This window comes from Plectropomus leopardus, chromosome 9 (genome assembly GCF_026936395.1).
Source record: "Plectropomus leopardus strain MGB_pleo_1.0 chromosome 9, ASM2693639v1, whole genome shotgun sequence".
Lineage (NCBI taxonomy): Eukaryota > Metazoa > Chordata > Actinopteri > Perciformes > Serranidae > Plectropomus > Plectropomus leopardus.
The window spans coordinates 3,462,445-3,485,739 of record NC_142184.1 but is presented as its reverse complement, the minus strand read 5'-3'; the positions used below and the strand labels follow the sequence as shown (position 1 = coordinate 3,485,739).

The 23,295-nt window shown below is 37.3% G+C and overlaps 1 protein-coding gene across 1 annotated transcript; it reads right to left on the bottom strand.

Annotated features, from left to right (window-relative positions):
• Positions 1-1,154: 1,154 nt before the first annotated feature.
• On the bottom strand, positions 1,155-22,822 carry LOC121946515 (uncharacterized). Its single transcript, XM_042491113.2, has 26 exons — positions 22,796-22,822; positions 20,508-20,651; positions 20,197-20,342; positions 19,227-19,383; positions 16,942-18,443; positions 15,796-15,963; positions 15,612-15,710; positions 14,521-14,788; positions 14,274-14,336; positions 13,341-13,447; positions 12,871-13,008; positions 11,569-11,676; positions 11,250-11,391; positions 10,069-10,569; positions 9,735-9,779; positions 9,357-9,436; positions 9,119-9,231; positions 8,315-8,498; positions 7,991-8,075; positions 6,880-7,025; positions 6,549-6,639; positions 5,262-5,410; positions 4,962-5,047; positions 4,025-4,094; positions 3,761-3,882; positions 1,155-2,898 (listed from the first exon to the last, which is right to left on the bottom strand). Exons 2-26 carry the CDS (start codon positions 20,632-20,634, stop codon positions 2,661-2,663), a joined length of 4,935 nt encoding a protein of 1,644 aa, XP_042347047.2. The 5' UTR covers positions 20,635-20,651; positions 22,796-22,822; the 3' UTR covers positions 1,155-2,660.
• Positions 22,823-23,295: the final 473 nt, after the last annotated feature.

Below are 23,295 nucleotides of genomic sequence, written 5' to 3'. Positions count from 1 at the left end.
CAAATATATATATATATATATATACAAAGGACGGCACTTAACATAGAATAAAATAGAATAGAATAAATTAAAATAACAATAATAATAATAACGATATGTATAGTATGTACAGAGAACAAACAAACAAAAGAAAAAATGTGCAAATAAGTGTGTAAAAGTGAAGATAAAATTGAAAATTACAAGCTGTATATCAAACAACCTTTTTATTTATTTTTGGAAAATTCCATATTAATAGGAAATAATGGTTAGCTTTCCTGCACTTTATCATTGAATTTTAGCTAAATAGCTACATATTAACTAAAAGATACAAACAATAACTGCTTTCTGTCATATTCAGTTTTGGCATTGTTCTCATGGCAACAAAAAATCAAAAGATCTCTGACGATTGGTCATGGTATCTGGTTTCTTCAAAAAAACCTATGAAAAGAAGTCAAATATTTTTGATAATAATTTCATAACAAAATTCACTGTGATGATGCAAAAAGAAAAAACAACATCGATGTAAATTTAGCTATAAATAATGCTTTCTGCAGGATGCATTATACTTTCTAACTAGACTAACAAAAAAAGATCAAGAAACTTTATAATAATTTTGCCTAGTGTAAATGCACCTAAATAATAATACTGAATTTAAAAAAAAGTCAGCTTTAGGATTCAAAAAAGGAAGCCACCCTTGGATCGCTGTAACTCTTTTTCTTTTATTGTTTGTGTCAACAGTCCCATGGTAAAGCAAATACCTATTTTCATTCATCATTTGCACAAATATACATGTTCCCCCTTTAGCTTTCACACACCTTTATACTTGTCCGCCCACCCCCCTGGTTTTGGGTGCAAAAACACTATGCTTTTTTTAAAGAACTTTTCTCAGAAACACACATTAATGATACAAACATCAGTTATAAAACATCTCAGTACCCTACAAAAGGCCAAGGTGCCTCAGTGGTAGAGGATCATCACAAACACTATCAGCAATAAAAATACAAAATACAAACATTAGGTATCAGTTCAGTCATTTGTAAGAATTGAACAATATTGTCAGTTACATCTTAAAATAAAAATGGGTTTGTATTGATACAATGACAGTAAAAACTAACAGTAATTGTGTTGAAACAATCATTCAGCTGATACTGAATAATTTAATTTCAGGTTCTTGGACAAAGAAATGGCACTCGTTACAATTCCCAGTAACAACAAATAATACATTTATCAGCACCACAACAGCATCGAGCCCATCACAGCTTTGTCGGTGTAAAAGTGGCAGTGTGCACGCACGCACATACATGCACACACACGCACACACACACACACACACACACACACACACACACACACACACACACACACACACACACACACACACACACACACACACACACACCAGACAGCACCAATGTCACAATAATAAACAACATAATTCAATGTATCATCCTAAAGAATAAATGTTATTATCAATTACCCCCCCAAAAAAGTTATCACCTCATGGTTAGAGGCATTAATAAAAAAAAAGGAAAACAGTAAAATATAAAAACTGAACTGTCTGAACTGTAAATAATACAACAAAGAAACTTTGTTACTTCTCAAATAATTGACCAACAATTCAGTTTGCTTTAGCATAAAAATAAAAGAAAAACAAACTGGATGTAAAATTTATCATTCTTTCAAAAAACTACAGTAGATTTTAAATCACTAAAAAAATAATCAAATTCATTTTTCTCCTGGAAACAACAAACATGATTCAAATATCACAATAAAACAGCGAGGTGGCTCTCAGATAAACATGATTCACTTAAAATAAGTTATGTACAGAAGGTGGTGTATGAAAGAAAAAAAGACTTCCTTTTTAACATCCAGCGTATGAACATAATTTGTTGTCTATTCATTTAAAATGTTTAAAAACCCTGAGCATATATGTCATCAATAGATGCATGTATAACCTGAGGATATGTGATCAATTTTCACGTTAGATACTGACTTGATCACACATAAAACAGGATCATTAATGATATTGACAGATCTTCTCTCGCCCTGCACAAGTTTCTTGCACATAATTAACCACATAAAAGGTGTACGAAAGGTAATAATATATTACCATTCAGGAGAATGAAGTGTGTTGCATGTTAGTAGCACCTTAGGTAGTCACTAGGTGGGTTTTCTGTTACAGATTTGTGCAAAAATTAAGCAATATTTTCTAAATGTCGATAAAACGGCATTGCAAAATGACTGCGTTTCCACTGATGTTATGCGAATTTTTCCTCTGGTGATAATAGTCCAAGAAGCATGACGAAGCATGCAAAAACTTTTGGGTGATAAATGAGAGCTACGTGTTTCCACGAGGCGAATTTTAATTTGCGTAATTTTAGGGTAATTGAAAACCTGTGTAGTGTGTTGAAACTGTCTCCAGAGTGCCATTTTCTGCAGCTTTTGGAGGCCAAAGTGACGTTGGCTCTGCACACAAACTGCACGTGTGACACGATGCAAGAGACGCAAGTGCACAGCGGACAAAATGGCCCTGAGGGTTAACCACAAAGCCTTCTCTGTGAGCTTTCTGATGTAGTCGGAGAGAGTTCATTTATGCTACATTGAGCTCTTACATAACATGTGGTGGGATAAAACTCTCCACGCAGACACACATATACTGTAGAGGACATTACAAACCTCCCCTATCTCAGCTGCTGCAGTTCTGGAGACGCAGGTGAGGACGGGGAGGTGGAGGAGTACGAGTTGGTAGAGGTGGTGGACGAGGTCAAAGGAGGAAGTTCCTCACAGGCAAAATAATCCTTCAGGGGGGCGAAGAGGTGACGGATGACGGGAACGCTCCACGCCTTCCCCAAAACCTTCTGCCTCTGCTGCCGGTTCATGTTCCTCACGTCCGTGTAATGTTTGGGGAAACCAAAGATCCTGGCGGAGAAGAATAATGGAGAAGGCAAATATGTGTTAGCTGAAGACTCAGCGTGGTAACCTTCGAGCTGCAACAATTGGCTGATCAATTGGTTAATCGACAAACCAGCAACTAATTTGATAATTGGCAAATAAGTTAACGCAAGCAAAAATACTCTTTGGATCTTCTTAAATGATGACCTTTTCTTCTCCTTTAAATTACTATTTATGTCCTCATATGCCTGTCCCTTTTATTTATATTTTTTACTATAGTTTATCATTAAAAAAAAATCACCATTGTTTTTAATCGATGTTCAGAGATTGTATGTACTGATTAATAGTTTCGTAGACAACCCCACATGTCAAACCCATTGAGGGTTTTTTGGGTTTCCCCTGCATGTCTTCTTTCCTTAAATGTATAATGTTGTTTTTACTATATCCTAACCAAATCAAATCAAGTCAAATCTGAATATTTGAAACTCAGGTAAACATTTCACAACTATACATTTCCTTTAAAGAAAAGTATGCTTTTTTTTACTTCAAACTAGATTTAATTCTATATGTATTCATTTTATTTAGATTTTTGTGTAATTATAACCATCTCCCTATTTACTTCATTTTAATCGTCTATTTTTTTCTGGTCTTAAACAAAGTATCTCTTTAGACTAAATAAGACATTTGAAGAAAGCTCTAAAACACTGTTCTGTTTTATGTTTACACTTCTCTGACAATTTTATGGACAAAACGATACATGTAGAAAATTATTGATTCGTAAAAACAAAAGTAAAAACAATGTAAGCAGGGAGAGCAGACACAGCTACGTCAGGAGATGATGTGAATCCACCCACATATGCACACAAACATATAATTTAACAATGCGTACCTTTCTAGTTCAGTGATCCAGAGGTTGTCTTCTTTGCCGTAGTGGAGGACAGGCAGCAGAGAGACATTTTTGCCCTGCTTCAGAGAGTTTGGGTTGGTCGTGATCGTCCTCACTTTGGTCACCTGGAACAAATACAACATAAAGTTGAGAGATTATTTGTACCTTAATGAACACTGTAGTTGTTGCAGGAAAAAATACATATTAATTATGTAAATTAGATGGATTAATTGAATAAAATTGAGCTATCAGGGTTTAGTCACTGACCCTGGCTTCTCTGCCGATTTCTAAACAGTCCTGGAGATTCAGCTTGTCGTTTTGGGACGCTATGATGGGCCTGATGGGAGAAAAGAAGAAAACAAGCAAGTAAACCTAAATGTCTAAACTTTACACCTCCACCTATTAAATTTAAAAACAAAAGTTTATCCTCTAGTTTTCCACAAAAGTTGCAAAATGCTTTCCAAGATGAAGAAACAAAGAAAAAGGGAAATAAAAGAGAGAGAACACCATATATATGAGAAAAAAGCCACAACATATGGCTGTAAAATCAAAGGTGAAAATGCTACTTGTACTAATACTTGTATTGCTACAGGACACAGACAGAGTACTTAAGTAATACCTGCTCAAAATCACACCTTTACTGTAAAAAAAGAAAATGATGATGGTAATGCACAAAAATTAAACAATACTTTTGCATTATTTTTATTGCAAGACAAAAGACACAACACTGATAAAACCAACAAACCCCGACATAACAACAACAACAACATAAAATAACAACAAAACAGTGAAAACAGGTGACTTAACAAAACAAAACAACAAATCAATAGAGGGGGGGAATAATTCATTACTTTATCGGTAAACTAATAAGTAACTAATAAGAAAGAAAAAAGAAGGAAAAAAAAGACAAAATAACTCAATAAATTAATTAATTAAAATAAATTGAATCTAAAAAAAGGGGGGGGCATACTGCTACTACTACTACTGCTATCATAAAAATAACTATTGTACTAACAATAATAAAAATAATAAGTGAGTGAGTGACACAGTTCTTAAATAATACCATCTGGAAATCACACCTTTACTGTTCTTTACAGGAAAGATGGCAAAAAGAATGATGATAATGCCCAAAACTCAAACAAAACTTAATATATACAATGAAATAAAACTGTATATATAATTCAGGTTTAACTAGACGTCTCACCTGCTCATCCCCGGGATGTTTCCCCAGAAGCATCGCGCTCGGTGAGCAGGGCTGACTTTGACTGCGTCCACCAGCACCGGGTTGCACTGTCGAATAATGAGCAAGAAAAAAATCATGTTCTCTGAGTTTACAAGATGTTAGTCACAAGCAGCAGCAAAAAAGGAAGGAAGGATGAGGTGGGAAGAACACAGGAAGTAAGGAAAGAGGAAAAAGTGACAGGATAAAAGGAGAGAAGAAGAGGAGAGAGCACCCAAGATAACAAAAAAGGATTCATAAGAGGCCAAACAGAGGCTGACGAACCTCGAGGAAGCGACAGATGTTGACTTTGTCATGTGTGTTCATGAAGACGACGTTCTCAAACAGCCAGAAGAACGGCCGGGGGTCTTCCTCTTTGGGTTTCAGCAGCTGAAGGATGCGGTAGAACTCAAAGAACAGCCTGCCGGTGCCCTCTGCAGGAGAACGGAGGGAAATACAGCAAAAAAATAAATGACATTTCTTCACTAGTTTCAAATAAAAAGCAGCATCTACGTAACAACTGGGACTGAAAAATGATCAATATGATCAGAATCAGAATGATTTTATTGACAGGTAGATTCTCACATACTAAACATTCGCCTCTCTCTTCGCCTCTATTTTGGTCAATAACCAAATAAGAGAAAAGAAGAAAAACTGAATTTTAAATATAAAATAGAAAGTTAATATGAAAGATGTGTTTAAGAATCTGTTTTAAAATCAACATCAAAGTAACATGCAGTTCACAGCATGTAAGTTAACCCTTTAACACCTGGATTGACATTAGTTTTTTGTCCTGCAGTCTGACGCTTTTCACAAGCACTTAAACCTCTGAAACCTGAGAAAATTGGTTTAAATTTTTTCAAAAACACGGAGAAGACCATAATAAGCAACTGGAAAAGAAATGCCATGGAAACTGCTAAAAAACAAACAAAAAAAAATATAAGATGACAAGAAAATTAATTGAAGAATAGCTGAGAAGATTATTAGATGTCCAGAAAACTTTAATTACTATTCTCTTAATAATGTATTTTAAACTAAGGTGCAGAAGAAAAAGATATATTTTTTAGCACTCTTGTTTATTGTTTGTTTTCTACTTCTTTTTCTTTGCATATTTTCAGGTAATTTTCATGTAACTTTTCACTAATTTCTTTCTATTTTTTGGCCATTTCTTGTTTAGTTGCTCATCTCCCTCTTCTAATGTTTTTGAAAGAAATCAAACAAATTACTCAGGTTTAAAAGGGTTAATGTTACACGTTGAGTCAGATTTAAATTTGGATGTGGTCAAAGCAGCGTTGCGGAGGGATCTCATCTGGTTTTACTCAGTCAGGTTTGCGATTAATGATTGTTTCCTTTTCATTATTTTATTTGATCAACAGAGCAATTGTCACATCTAAAAGCAGTAAAACAATAATGAGTCTAAAATGCTCATTTTGTTTCAGTGACAGTCCAAAAAACATTTTAAATGTGTGTAAGTAACACTGAAATAACAGTTATTATTCCAACATTAATGTATTTTTAATTGATGAAAGTAAATCTATTTTAAGCTGAAATGCGTACAACACAGTCACGTACCATAGAGGCCTTTTCTGAATGGGTTGACGATGGAGAGGTCGTTACAGGGGCTGCCGCCGATCAGCAAATCAAACGGACCCCACTGCTCGATCTGGATTGTAAATGAGAAAGAAAAGAGCTGGTTGAGTTCAACATTTCATTTCAGATACATCAGTTTCACAGCATCTTGAAATGACTCAAAACAACAAATGATGAGACAATAAAAAATAAAAAAGTATTCAGATATTAATGTCAGACAAACAATTTCAAATTGTTATCAAGGAAGACGACTAATATAATCCACATTAACTGTGTGTGAGGAGAAAGCAGAATATATAGAAAAAGAGCATACATGTTCCTGCGTGATGTACCGGGCGTCACCAACATGGATGATCCTCCCATCATGGTTAACTTCCGCCACAGCGATTGAATCCTCACAAACCTCCGAGGCAACATATTTCTCAACTTTGAAGCCGAGATCCTTCAACACCAGGTAGCCTTAAAGAATACAGACACACAAGCTTAAATATATTGTATTGTATTGAGATGTGAGACAACATATTGTTTTAATAAATGCCGCTTTTTCCTAATTTTAAAGGTTGCAAAGTGATGTACTTTTCTTAACTTAGCAGACATTTCTACTTGTTTACTTTGACTTTACCCACTTAGTCATTATATCTACATTACTAATGATTATTGATCAAAAGAACTGAAATGTGATAATATTTTTTCAAGGTACCAATGGTCATTTCTTCAATACTGTCACATCAAAGAGGGCATTTGGTTTAAAAAAAACTGTGCTGTCCAATTCTGTCTCCAAGTTCTAGTGTTAATGAAGTGCCTTTAATTTAAAAAAAATATTGAGATATATATTGTGTATCAAGATGTAGCCTAAAAATATCGCAATATAATTTTCAGCCCGTATCACTCAGCCTCCGAACTTCTGACAACAGGGTCTGTGGATTATCATGAATAACCAAGTCATGATTTCTGGAGAGAGACGTTGCCATTGAGTTTTCAAATGTATCTTTTGGTGATTTGAGCGCCACAAGCTGAGTGACATGTAGTTCCATCATGTTAGAGAAATAGCAGAGATCTTTATAGCTGATATCTCTGCAACTCACACTGATAAACTGCACTTCAGGTGAGAGGAAAAATGTTGTCGTTGTTCGGGTCTATCAGTGGGTTTTATCATTTCTCAACCAATGAAATGCTTCTGACTAAACCTCCTACCTCCACTGGATCCTTTTGAAAACACATCATTTTTCCTAATTCCTGAAAATTAGAAGTTTTGGAGACAGGAGGTTTGCATCCAACAGCAGCGATATGCATTTTTTATTTTAGCGTCAACTGTCCTCTTCACATTGTGTGTGTGCATACAGACACTTAACAGCATTTGTATAAATGCTCCACACTTCCAAAATCAATCACTGTGAGGAAACGAGGCAGGTGTGTGCACTCACCTGTTGCTATGCCGTCAAACAGTGAGAGAACTCGGACTGGTCTGCGCAGGTTTGCAGAGATGGACGGATAAACACGGTGAGGCTCCTGCAAAATAAAAATAAAAAACAACGTGGTTACTGAGTTGGAGTGATTTTGTGTGCAGTTTGTGCATTTAATCGCAGTAAAGTACTTTCAGCAATGTATCTCTAATGATGTATATCAAGCACACATTTTCCTGTCATTGCATAATGAACAGTTAATATTCCCAGACATTTTAGGGTATTCAGGGAGCAGGTGAGTTTGCACAGTTATGAAAATGGTTACAAAAACAATTTATCACTCACAAACTCCATGGCGCTGTTGTTGGCGAATAACTCCTGAACCAGAATGCTCCAGTCCTCTCTGGGAATCAGAGCACCGTGAGTCTGATGAGGCTGACACAAGTAGCAGTTCCACGGGTCGAGAAGCTTCAAAGCCTCAAACGTCCCCGAACTGACGAGGATGTTCAGACAGTCTGCGCAGTAAGATCTGCAAATATAGAGGAAGAGAAGAAGAGGACAAAGTGGAAAGACAATAAACAGAGAAGACAAAACTCATTATCATTACACAATGGGTCACCCTACTGTACGAAATAATATCTCTGGAACTCAAATAACGCCATGCTAAATAAGCTTTGGCTACGATAATGTAGAAGGTCGGGCGAAATTTATCTCAATGAATTATTCAATTCGCTATACTTAACTGTTTTAGAGTGTTTTCTTTTTCCGTATTGGGGGTGATGAGTGATATATACATACGTGTATTGATGTATCTGTTTCTGCTTTATATAGATATGTGTAGGCAAGTCTTTTTTTTTCCAATTTATATTAATTATACAACTTAGACATCACAAACTGGGATGGGAAGGGGAGGGCTGGACAAAAGGTTAACTAATCTTCTGTAGGATAAATACCAGCAAAATTTAGGACATAGGCACATAGGCACATATGGATGAGATGCAGCTGTGTTTATATAATTTATTATTATACTCTGCAAAAAACTAATAAATAAAAATGTGTTCACACACAAACACACACAAAAAACCCTGTAGTCATCACCTTTTCTTTAGATAGTTATTAAAATGTAGAGGTTGAGATGAACACACAAACCTGCAGCAGCTGTCGTTGCCACACAGTATGACCTCCATGCCGTAGCAGCAGATGGTGCAGTAGGACTGATATCCGTCTTCATCGTAACGATACAGCGTTTCTGTTAAGTTATTCTACAGGGACACAGACGGCATCACAGACAGTGGCGAGGGTAAGTTTCACTTTCACATAGCACTGAGGAATCCTTACTGTTGATCAACAGTGGATTCAACATAAAAAGAAATCGATGAGTCCTTACTTTACACTCCAGGCAGAGGCTGCCTTTAAACAGAGGGTGGCGTATGACAATGTTCTCGGTTCCACAACACAAACAGAAGTCTGCAGACAAAATACAAACACAAATATGAGTGACTGAGGGAGTGATATTTTATATACAGATTTGCAATATGCAACTATAGTTACATAAAACAGTGTGCATATTATATTTATTTATTTATTGTCTTGTAAAAACTTAATAAGAAATTCCCTGGAGGATTAGCAGTTCTTTCAATACTGTGCACATGTAAACGCAGCCACTAATCAACCTCAAAATCATTTACCTCTACAAAATAAAGTATGCATGCATAAAAGAATGAATTCTGAATCAAACAGACATATAATATGCCTCAACGCTCACCGTCTATGTCCAGCTTCATGTCCATGATCCTGCGAATGGTCTCCTCTGCAGGGAAAGAAAACAAAAACTCACTGAACAAACACATGAATAACTCAAAACTCAGAAAACACTGAGTTTCTCGGTTAGTTTTGTATGTAAAGCACTTTGAGGTGCATTTACTGCAGGAGAAATAAATTTGTAAAATACATTTTTAATAAGATTATTGTTTTGCATCTGCACAATCAGCTTACTCTGTCAGTAGAGCACAGACTACATGCACCATCAGCACTGATTCAACACAGATGAAATGTGGCATTTGTTCCCTTTAATTACAGAATTAAAGTGTGTCTGTTACCTCTGAGTTTTTGGTCCGGCTGGGAGTAAGTGCTGATGGTCTCATGGACCTTTGTGTAATTTTTGTTGTAGGTCCTCTTCTTGCACGGCACAAAGTCTGGTGACATGTCGTTATCGAATCCATCAAACGGACTAATTTTCTTCCTCTGAACTTTCCCTCCCCTGCCCCTTCCTCTCCCCACTCCTTTCACCTTCTCCCACCCTCCTTCCCAGTCATCTCTCTCTCCATCCCATCCTCCTCTGGATCCCTTCTCCTTCAGGACTCTTTTAGGACTGTTTTCCGCAAAATCAGACCCTTCGTCCCATGTTTCCCATCTTTTTCCACCTCTGGGGGAGGACTTCTCCATGGAGTTGCATGTCAGTTTGGTAGCACAGACGGGAGTTTCTTTTGGCTCGGTGCTGATGATGTTGCTCTTGCTGGAGGAGCTGAATGACGAAGAGGAGGTGACCTTCACAAAGAGTTTCTGCCGCACCTTTGGTCTGTTGTTTGTTTTAGTAACACCTGAAGACGAAGACAACCATACATGTGACCATCAGAAATTTTACTCAACAGTAAAGAACAGTAATTCTGACATGTGCAATACGTGTTTTACTTTTAGATGTTGCCAGTTATCATCTGGCTTCATTTTCAGCTTTGTTTTTATCTGCATTCTGTCAATTTGCCAAACAAAGCGGCTACAGTTACATGCACACCAATATCCCCCTATTATTCTGAATATGACAATATTCTGAAAATGATGCGAGATTAGATATTGTGAATTATACCTTTTTCCTAATTTAGCATTTCTGATTAAGACATGTGGGATATGCTGGTACTATTCAGGTTTTAGGAGCATTATTTGGGCATATATAAGCCAGTTTGTAATGTGCATCTCAAAGGGGTTTTTATACCACAGTTTGCCTCTCGTCTGTTTACTTTGGGCTCTGTGCGTTGTCATGGATATATGAGAGACAAACCAACTTCCCAACAGTTTAAAGAGCTGTGGGGTAGAGATGCATGCAAAAGAAAATCCCATATTTCTGGAAGAAATGTGTATTTAATGTACAATAAAATCATGGAAATAGATGTATGAATGTTTTAATTCTGTTTTGTGCCACTGAGAAAAACCAGCGAATTTACCCACTGCAGTCTGAAAGTTATGAGTAAATCTAATCAGGCTCTTCATAATCAGATGTTCCTACCGTGTGTGGCAGCTGATGGTTTGAGTCCAACTGGTCCAATGGGTAGAAAACCTCCAAAGGCCCAGTCCAACATCAGTTTCAGCATCTCATCTCTGTCCTCGGGACGGGTAGAAAACTGCTTCTTACAACGTACAGCTGCCTCCTGATATGACATAAACGTGGAAGCACGAGAGCAAATATGAATCACATATTCACAAGTTCAGGTTTAAATTTGTTGAAAATTCAATCCCACAGTAAGAGAATGCTATCTGGGCGGTTAACACAACACCCACTTTCCTTTTTGAAGTATTTATCAGAAAATATACAGAGACACACAGACCTGCAGGGACAAGAATATGGCTTCTCTGTAGGTGACGAGGATAGCGAATGACTTGGGACAGTAGTTCTGGGCAAAAGCAGCGAATGGTTTCAGAGCCTGCAAAGTGACCTGGAATAAAAGTCGAGAAATCACAGCAGACAAAAGAAAATTGGTTAAAGACTATCATATACTAGTGACTAAAAATTATGGATGGCAATGTGTGATTGTTGGACAAATGTTGACCCCTAACTCAGCAAGCAGCGAGATACTTCACTGTGATGTGAAAAATTGTTTCAGAAAGATATTATAGACTCTAAAGTGGAAACAGACAACTTTTAAACTTTCCCTCCCCGGTGTTTTCAAGTGGCATTTTTGTTGGCTCTGCTGTCACAAAGACCACCAGATCACTTTTATTTTCCTCAGAGCCTAACTACTACAAGTCTCATGTAGCCAGATCTAATCCTTAGAGGCTTCTTTGTGCCTTTTTACTGTCTTTCATTCTTCATTTTTTAAATAATTTTGGCTGTGTTCATGCATGTGGCATACATTTTGGCAAGATTGCGCATTTTTGTTTAACTCAGCTCAGCTCCTACAATAAGTCTAAAATACACTGCATGAGGGAAATTGTTACATTCAGACTGTTAAGTGCAAAAAAATGCTCCATTGAAACCCATTCAAACATTTTTGATCCCACAACCATCAAAGCATAAAAATATGCACTGTATTATTTCTGGGTGACATTCTGCCTTAGAATTTAAATTTTTACTATTTTCCACCTGATGACGTCATTTTTTACAATATTTAGCATATGGAGAAAATACGTGCTATTTCCACTAGGTGCACTGTCACAATTAATGTTGCTGCAAATCACTGACATATCCAATGCTGTGATAATAAAAAAAATCTACTTTGCATGTTGTATTTTGAAAATAATTTATTTTTTGTGTTTGTTTGGGGTTTTTTTAAATCTAAAAACAGAGTGGCATCATGACATAAACCTAGGATTTAAAGGGTGTACATTCTGAAAATTAATGAATATTTGATCATTTTGATTAGGACTGATGCTGGTTTAAAAAATTAACAGCAGGCCCGAGGGTTAAATCAGTCACAAAGATTGTGATCCTGGGCTTGGGTGCAGCAACGGTGCCCTTGCTAAATACGTGGACAAGCACTATCATTAAAACTGATAATTGTCTGCAAAAGAAAACAGTGTTGTAATTGTAACTCATATGATACCAAACACAAGGATCCAGTGATGAAAATGTGAAGTATTTATATACATGATTTTTTATTGTACTGTATTAGGTCTCACATCTGACTCACCTCAGAGGACATGTTCTGTCCATACCAGTCCACCATCCTCGTCTTTGGATCTGGATTCTCTTCCCAGCGAGGTATGATGATAGCTGGCCAGGTAGAGAAGCCCTCCACCTGACCCCAGACCAGCTCACCCACCTCATGCTGTGCAACACACACACACACACACACACACACACACACAGACCCACATATCTTTAAATACCACCAAACAACTGCAATGGCAAGGATTTTTTGGTATTTATTTGTATGTTTGCAGAAAAAAAATTGGTTTAATTTGTCTCCTTAATTCATGCACTTATTAACATTATTAGCAGATGTAAACATCTGGGAGCAGACTGAGCTAAGAATAAAATATTGCTTTAAATAAATTGTAAAGCTGTGTGCATACAGTAAGTTAAGATATTAGTACTACAATATATTGTAAAGTTAGCATTATGCTTATCTGAATAATATGAAAAAAAAATAGATTTTACCAGCAATTCTGCAGATTTGGATGGTGCGCTTTTATATTCCACAATGTCATCATCATCATCATCATCGCTCACGACGACCACATGCTTATCCTGGAGAGTTTTTTTACCTGCAAAACAGACCAAAGACCTGATGAATACGACTTCATACACATATAGAATATAAAACAACACATTATTTTGCAAAGTGTTGTGAAGGCTCAGTTTCTCTTAATCTTGAAGCAACTCATTGACATGTTTTGGCTAATACTATTGCCAAATTAATTAAGACCATGTGTCAGCTTTGTCCACAATTCAACTCAAAAATATTTATACACAATACACAAAGTATTGTACATGATCATATAACATGATGCAGCTTCTGCAGCAGCTGCTTTGATGCATGGCTAAGGGACATTTTACAAATAGAGGACAAAAAAGAGGACAAAAAAGAAGCAAAAATAAAAAATAAATATATATTATGATAACTAAATTAAAGTGCCACCAAATGTACCAAAAAACTTAAAAAATAAAAGTAGGAATTAATGAATTGATATAATGTGATATAAATTGTTTACATTTGACAGTGAATAAATAAATTTAAAAACAAACCATTAAAAAAAACCAAACATAAATACATCTCAAAGTTAATAAAGATAAATAAATAAATGGGAAAATTATGGATATGGAAAAATTAAAAACAAGGGGAACTGCAACAAGGGTAAAAATAAATGAAGAAGCTAATTACAACAGCATTACCCATTGATGTCACATTTATCAATGAATTAATGTCTTCAGTGACATTTAATATTATTTTTGACACATTTCAGTGGCTTATTTGTGCATTTTTCTGCTTCTTTTCTCCGTTGTTGTGATCTTACAACTAAAACAAAATATGTAAACTTCCCCTTTTCTCATTAATTGACTATATTATTAACAATATTATACATTTCTTACTTTCTGTTAACAACAGTCTGCCGGTTCGACTTAGTTTGGACTCTTCAGTGACATCGACCACATCTGATGAGAAAAAGACAACATCATCATTCTCATTTGTCATTTAGGTTATCGTTATAGACGGTGGAGCTGTTGTTTGATTTACTTCATGACTGAAATGTTCATATTGATGAAGCTGGTAGTTTATGATAAAAACATGAACTACACAGCGTGCTACACTCTCACAGCGCACACCTGACAGTCTTACCAGAGGAATTGTCTGTTTTTTCGGAGTCCTCAATGCTGCTGGGGCTTTTAGAAGGAAAATGTAGATTGGGTTTGGCCTTAATACCGTCATCCTCATCTGATGAAGTCTCGTCTTTCTTCACTCCTTCCTGTAGTTTTTTCTTCTTGCCACTATGATCTTTCTGGGGATGTGTCCGTATTTTCTTGATGCAAGGTATTCCTTCCCAACTTGATGCTTGATCTGGTGCTTTCGGTGTTTCCTGGCTTTTAGGAAGAGCCTTGTTGAAAACCTTAAAACAGGAGCAAATACACACACAAATCTCTTTATCCAATCAACGTAACAATGAAGAACAGCACATGTTGAATGAATTTAAATGAGATGTGTTTAAGGCTGGGTACACTATTTTTTCGTTTTGTGTTTTGAGGTTTTTATTGCTGCAGCTTTTTTTATTTTTAAACATTTTTTGCAATGAAACTAAGGGGGGAAAATGAAAATTGAAAAAAACAGTTGTGATGCCGTCTAAGACTCAGCATCATTATAATGAGCATTCAGGAGCTGGTCGTTGGTGAGGGATTAACCTCTTTGGACCTAAATCAGCATCACTTTTCCTGTGCTGCATTCAGACCCCTTCTCAAAAATTAAAACCTTCGAAATTTGAGCAAAATGATTCGATTTCTTTTGAAAACAACCTCAATAAAAATATATATTTTAAAAATCATAATCAGAATTATATATCTAAAATTATTTCACAGAATTATAATTTTCAAGCACTTATCTTCAAGACATTTCATTGTTTGGTATAAACTTTTTTTTCTTTATTGTTTTTTTTTCCTCCTAATTGTTTGATAATTTTCTTTTACTTTTTACTTTCTGGGGGGGGGGGGTCATTTTTTTTCCTACGTTTTTGAAAGAAATCAAGCCAATTTGCTTCTATTTGAAAGGGTTAAGTATTCCCACAAAGGATTACATTTTAACTTGTTTCCAAGCAGCAGCATTCACGCTCAGTACAGGACCAGTTTCAAAAACTTAAGTTCCAATGCATCAATACACACAAAAACACAAGAAAATAGGAACCAGGTTTAAAAATACAGGAATTGCCTTTCAACACTCACCTTAGCGAACACCTGCGTCCTGCAGAGAGAGCCTGGCAGGGCCATGAGGGTCAGGAAGAGTCTACGCAGAGCAGAGTGCGGCCTCGTGGCAAGCAACATCTGCACAGACAAAACGAGCAACTCTTGTGATGACAATTGATATTTAATAGCAATATTTCTACCACAGATGCCAAATTAGGTTTACCTTTGCCCAGCAGTGACGTTGTTCCTGCTTTACTGTCTTGACGAAATCAATATAATCACTAGCCAGTCTTTGTCTTTGTCTTTCTGGGAACCCAGCGTTACACACGCTCAGATGAAGCCCCAGCTGATCCCCCAGCTCTAACAGCGCAGGCCTGGGCAATTTATTACTCTGAGGGGAAAAAACAGATATCACAAGAGGCAGATTGGAGTAAATCAAGTAAACAGAGACAAGAAACAAAACTTTCAAACACTACATTAAAATCTACCTAGTACAGGTTCAATGAATATTAAGCTATAGCTGGCTGCATTAAGTCTCGTGTAGTATAACCAGGGTTTCCACATTTCATTGACAATATTCAAAAACTTTTCCATGACTTTTCTTTTGAAAAAAAAAAAGGCTATGAGCAGCTTGGCAAGAAATGTCCTGCAAATTGTGGGTATTTAACAGTTAACAAAAATTATATTAAAAAAGCAAGGGAAGATGTTGAGAAAACTATATTTATTAATTATCATATTTAGATATTTAAACTATGTACAGAATTGTTACTTTTAAAGAAACTTTTTGGGCCATTTTCTTCTTTTTGTGTGATTTATTTTGAAAAGATTTGAAAAAAAGGCAATGAGGAACTTGGCAAAAAATGTCCTACAAATTCCAAGAATTTAGCAGTTTTAGAAAATTATATTTAAAAAGGCTAGGGAAAATGTTGAGAAAACTATTTATTCTAATGATTATATTTATATACTTAAAACTATGTTACAGAATTGTTTTAAAGCACTTTCTCAAGTAATTTCCTCTTTTGTTATTATTTTGCATTTTCACCTTTTTTGCTTATATTCAGGTAATTTGCTTTTGCTTTTTTGATTTGTTGTACTTTTCTGGGTCATTTCTTCTGTTAACTATATTACAGTTTTGTTACTTTTTCAGTTCTTTCTTTCCTTGTTTGTTACTGTTTTTCATATTCATTTTTTGCTTGTGTTCAGGTAATTTTCTTGTACTTTTTACTAATTTGTTACTTTTTTTGCATTTCTTTCTCTAAGTTGCTTATTTGCCTTTTTCAAAACGTTGAAATATTTTTGCTTTTTCCATGACTTTTTCAGATTTTTCATGACCACGGGAACCCTGTATAACAAAAATTAATGTTCTCACAGTGACGTTTTCGGGATGTTTCAGCACTCGGACGATATTCTTCAGCGCCAACTCTCCAAGATGCTGAGGAAGACTCTCCACTAATCTCTGCAGCGCTGCTTTATAGAAAGCTGCTGCATCCATCAGGAAGTCTCTTCTCTCTTGTTCTCCCAGATCCACAACAGCAGTGGCCCACAGGAATTCCCTGGCACGAGCACCCACTTGCACTTCTGATACGGGGAGAAACTCTGTGGTACTTTGGAGGAGGTTTGGGTCTCTCTTCCTTAGAAAGCGCTCGGCGGCAGTGGGCCGGAAGAGACTGGCTGCGTAGGAGTGAACCAGCATGGCGGTCAGCTGGAGCTCCACGGCCACGGCCGCTGTGCTGCTCTGCTGCAGCTGTTGGAGAGCTCGGAGCGGCTCCAGAATGTGGGAGAGGAATATGAGGCGCAGTTTGACTTTATGATCCATGAGCTTGGTTCTGATCTGGGGGGCATCCTCTGCTTCACTCAGTGACCTAAAGTGGAGTGTGATAAGCCTCCAGTTGCTGACCATCCTCTGCACAAAGCGGATGAAAAACAAACACTGTGCAGAAATAGGTTTGGATGGATTATAAGACTCTGCATCAACAAATAGCTCTTTCAGATCGCCACTGACAGAGGAGCAGGTGAGGAAGTGATCGTGGACGTCTCTAACCAGGTCAACCACGCTACTAAAGGAAGCCAAGAGTCCGGCGTGGCAGGCTCTTCCTGCCACACCAGGGAGGCCACAGAGTGATACTAACCGAGGGCTGAAAGCCTGCAGCCGCGACACAAACACCTGGCACACGCTTAGGTGTGGAGAGTCACAGTAAAACACAGCCAGGTTGATGAGAGAGAGGCCGCATTCCTTCAGTGTCTTAATCAGAAGGCGTGCGTCTGTATCTGCTGTGTGTGTGTCTGTGGTTGTGTTTGTGTGCGCTGTGGTTTGTGACTCAACAGCATCTGAGCTCATCTGCAGCGTGAGCAGCGGCCTCACCACGCCGACCCCTGACGGCTGGTCGAGGTAGCCAACCAGGACGACGCTCCTGCTCTGTCCTCCATCCAGCTCCACGCCCATGAACAGATATAGACAGTACGGCGAGCTTAAGCAGTTCTCAATGAGGTCCGCGGGGTGGGCTGGACTCAAGATGGCAGAAACCTCAGCGTCTGTACTCGTATTTAAGTTTGTGTCGCGACAGTATCGTCTGATGAAGTCCGACAATGTGTCACTGCTCTTTTCATTTCCTTTCTCTGTTGCTGCTTCTGCTTGCTCCACCTTTGTCCCCTGCGCCTCTTCTTTCACATCTGTCTCCATTTTCTCTGTTTGCTTCACAGTCGCAGCCGTCATATCAATCACATCGTCGTCATCGGATATGACTACGATCACATCTGCTTTTTTCTTCAAACTCTCTGTGGGTTTTTCTTGTCTTGGTTCTTCCACTTTTTTGCTCTTCATCTTCACAATAATCTCCAGTTTCTGAGGAGGCGTCTGAGGGGGATGACTATCTACAATGAGAGAAACAAGAAAATAAAAGGTTTTCTGACATCGAGTAAGGCTGCTGGATACATATCTCTGTTGCAGTAAAGACAAACTTTGTGATTCTGACACAAATTGACATAAATAATAATTTTGGTGTGTATCAGACATTAGAAGACTATTTCAGAAAGAGCCACAATGCTTCATCATATTTGGCAACTGCTGCACAAGATGGTGTGTTCTTTTGTTTATGTTTTTTTTATCTCTTTGACCACACACTACGGGGTGAATCTGACTAGAATGTCTTCAACAGCTTATAATTTTTTAAAAAAATGCAAAAATGTAGTGAAATTGTGCAGAAATTGGGAACAACATAAGTGTAAAACTGACACCACATTTATGTAATGCACTGCATGTATGAAAGAGCCTTTTTAAATCTTCAAATGCTGATCTATCTATATTCAAACTTGATGGAGCAACTGTGAATGTCTTCAGGGAGATTTAGGTGCCACTTTATCATGTGTAAAAAGTGATATGCCCCAATAACCTAAATAACTCATGAAAATCTTATCATGCGAGAACAAGGCTCCATATTTTTTCCTTTAAATAATAATAATAATATTTATTTTAACTTTATGAGTATAGTTATACATATTTTACGTTTTTTTGTATAAACTGTGGAAAATGTAACTCAGGTTTATAAATTTTGAGTCTTAATGCTTTGTAAGAGTGACAAATACACAGCTGTTATATCTTTTAATCACCCACACATTTGCTTTGTAGGATATCTGTGATTCACACATTGCTCCCACCTGAGTTAGCAGGGACCATATTCTGTCCACCTCTGGCCTCCAAAGCATGGTACTCTCTGCCCTCCGTGTTGTTCTCGTCAAAAAACACTTTAAACCACTGCAGGAAGGCCAGAGCCACTGCAGGCTTCTTGCTCATGAGCGTCTCGATGGGGATGTTCTGGAGAGAGGAAAGAGGCTGATTTAAGATCCATATTTAATGAGTTCATATCCATTCAACAAAGTATGTTTAAGTTCAAGGCGCATTTTTTCCTGCTGCTTTTAAAAGAATAGATAGGCCTCTTAAATATCGTTAAAAACATGAATCAGAGAATATTTTCAAATAGTTATCAGCTTTACTGCCCAGCTAGTACTGAATTTCAGAGGCTGATACTAAAAATTAACATTTGAAAATTTAAATGATCTGATCAAGACATGTTTTTAAATAGGATGAAAGAAGGCGGTTACACGCACATCAAGTAGGTCCAAGGCTATCAAAAAAAACTGCGTACATGAGCAAAAAGGTAACGCCTGCACACTTACTCCATGCCACACAAGTTCATTCAAGACAACGTTTCCATTCTGATTGGACCTTCGTCAGGTCAAAATCGAAAGAATTGAAATGTTGTCTCGAATAAACTTGCGTGGAATTAAGTATGCAGGCGTTACCTTTTCCCTCCTTTTTTTAAATAGACAAATAAGATATTAACTCAAGAGATTTATTTATTTTTTTTTTTATTGTGACATATAACATCTCCACCGAGGGCAAAACTTCACATTTGAACCATTTATCAACCTTTTACTCGTTTATACTTTAAAAATACCTTTGGTATTTCCATACTGTCATTTTTTTGTTACTATTCAGCCAACTTTAACAGATACAACTACACGAGATAAACTTATTTCTGACTTATTTATTAGTCAGGCTCTTAACTGTACTGAGCAACTTTAAAATGTTTTCACATTACTGGTTAATTTTAGTTGCAATACTCACTCGCATCACTCCAACTTTTCTGAACGCAGCCTGCAGTAAACTGAAGTTGTGGATCACGTCCACAGTGTTATTGCTTTGGAACCGGACCCTGGAGAGGTCCAGAGACTGAGGAAACAACCAATCCATCAGCTGGCAGTAGGCTGCACCTGCATATTCACACAAAAACAACACACAAAAGTGATCAATAATATGCAACCATAGCTCAGCACACCCTTCACAGACCTACAGTACAAACAAAATATGCATCACAACAGCATAACTCATGATTGTTGGTTGATTCACAATTTAAAAACGTATGCATGGTGACTTACCTGTGCATAGCTGCTCCACCCTGGTGAAACCTGTCTGTAAAGTTTCATTGAGCCAACCCAGCAGCTCATAGCGATTCGGTAGCCCAATGCTACCCATGTCTGCATTCACTGCCACGTTCACTGCCATCTCCTAAAGGGATGAACCTGCACACACACCACATCAATATGCCTTTAAAAAACAAATCAATAAGTTTGAGTTAGAAGTCACCTTCCTGAATCTGTCACAGTTAATTGTGTTTCCTCAAATTTCATGATGTGGATTGTTGGATATTAGCTTGTTAATCTGGACTTAAGTTACAATTTTTGCGCAGTCAGTCATTTCAACAGTGGCTTGCCCTCACATTTAAATATTACACATCATCGCTATGAATAAATCTCTGCATTTCGCCTTTTTATTACATTGTGACTCTCTGCACACAAGACAGCTGTCAGTTTGCTATAGCTGTTTCACTAAAATGGTTATTGCACTTCATGTATAATCTCAGTTTAAACTGTAAAAACGGGCATGAAGCTTGAGATGTGTTTCAACAGCATATCAGTGACCGTGTTTAAATTTACAACATTTGGTTAAGTGGCTGAAATGAAGCCACTGAATATTGTTGAGTGATCCAAAAATATTTCTAAATTTTACTGTTTTTTTACCTTACCTTTACTTAATGTGGGCTGGCAATGAATTAATGGACAACACCGAATAAAACTTTATAGTGTTAACCCGCCATACTCAGGCTCTTTTCGAAAGATCTACAGGTCTACTCGATTAAAATGATGGTTCTGCTTTTTATTTAAGCCTACCCGTTGCCATGGAGAATCGTAGTATCGAAGATCCATTGACAATGGATTACATTTTTCACGGCGCGAGAGTGTATTAAAATTTAAACTACTTTTCATTCGGGAAACACGTGACATTACTAAATCCAGGTAAAACAACATGTGATAGACACACATAAACACTGTGTTAGTTACACGTGTTGTATAGGTTGTTTAGTACCTATTGCACACCATGGATGTATTGCACACGCGCAGGACTAAAGACTTTTCCCGCGAAAAAGCTGCGTTCAAGGAACCGCAGAGTGCCGTTCATCTCACACTCAAAAGAACAGCAGGCTACGACTAAGTTACGTTGAATTTGGCGATGTGCTCCGATGGTACGACTCCCGTTAGACATCAATTTCATATTTTAAATTTTTCTTTTAAGAATGAGAATAAGAAGTGAAAAGAAACCAATTAATTTATTTATTATCACTGCCTTCATAAATGAAAAAGGGAGCAACTAATACTTGTTATTTATATCTTTATATCTATAATGAACGCTGTGTTTAATATTTAAAAATCAGCGTCTCAAAATCCGCCTCAATAAATTAATGAACCTTATTTTGCTATAGTCGTTTTAACTCACTGTGTGAACCTGAACGCAACCATTTGTTGTGTGGAATGTTCCGTTGCTGTCTCTGCACCAATCGGATTAGAGCGGGCAGCATTCTGACCAATAGGATCAACGGAATCAGCACCGATGAGTTCTGAAACGCAGAGCTTGTTTGCAACTGACACGGGGTCAGAATATACATTGACGTCGCCACTACATTAAATACAACAAAACTGACCTCAGATCAGCTGTTTACAGTGCAATCTACAAGCATTGTAGTTTGGCCGTGGGGAAGCCATGACGGGACGTTTCATTAAAGGAAAACAATCCGAACAGGCGATAGGACCATGTCGGGTCCAAACAATGGCCGTAAACGATACACCGAAAGCATTTTATTGCTATGCGCTAAGTTTGACGTCTTAATTTACTTTGAGATAACCGTATAACACAACCTACACAAATCGACTCACACAAAACTACGTTAAAAGTTTGCCATACTGTTTATCAAAGAAAACATTAACTGCGACTTAGCGTAAGTTACGCAAATACCCAAAGTCAGTGCGCAAGTTACGACAACGTTAACAGTGTAGTCGAATGCAATCAGAAGTTAGCTAGCTTCTTTAGTAATTGTTTAAAATTAGTTTATTTTAGGTACGAATTAAGCTAAACGTGTAATTAGTGAAACAACTTAAGGCGTTAGCCGCATGCTAAAATGCGAGCTAACTATAGCACAACGGGGTTAACGTAAAAACAATCTACATTTGCCCGCAGCGGATTTAACGGTTGAGCTAACTGCGCACAGTAGCGTCCACGAACTTTGTGTTCCAGAAATAAGTTGGAGTACTAAGCTATTTATAAAAAAAAATAAGCTTAAATCGTTGGCTAACATGTTCAAAACACGGGTGAGAAAATGTCTTGTACTCACCGTCCTGCCTGCTCGGGTCCTTGGAAACTACCGGTATCAGCCTCGAGAGCCCCCCAAAAACCCTTAAACCCGCCCCTCGATACCCGCCCCAGCTAACAGTTAGCATCACATCTCTGACATATTGTAAAATAAGCGGCTGGTGATGTGACACAACATATGTCGCCACAAATACAACAGAGTTACACGTCTTGGTTAATTCATATCACATTCAACAGATAATGTGTATAATTACTTAACAATCGCAGCGTGGATTTTATGTTTACACTCCGTGTTAGCATGCGGAGCTAAGTAGGCTAAGCTAATGCTACAGCTAGCAATATTTCTCCGGTAACATTTGTAGCTAATTTTAGCTTCCTTGACTGTGACGTTTGCTAACTTCATGTCGGTCCTTTTAGCTCATTAGCGTCTACTCGTTGTTATAATGCTGTAGCTAAACACTTAAAGTGATTGATACAATGTAATTACAAAACTGTAATGTGTAAATATTGATGTTTGCGCAA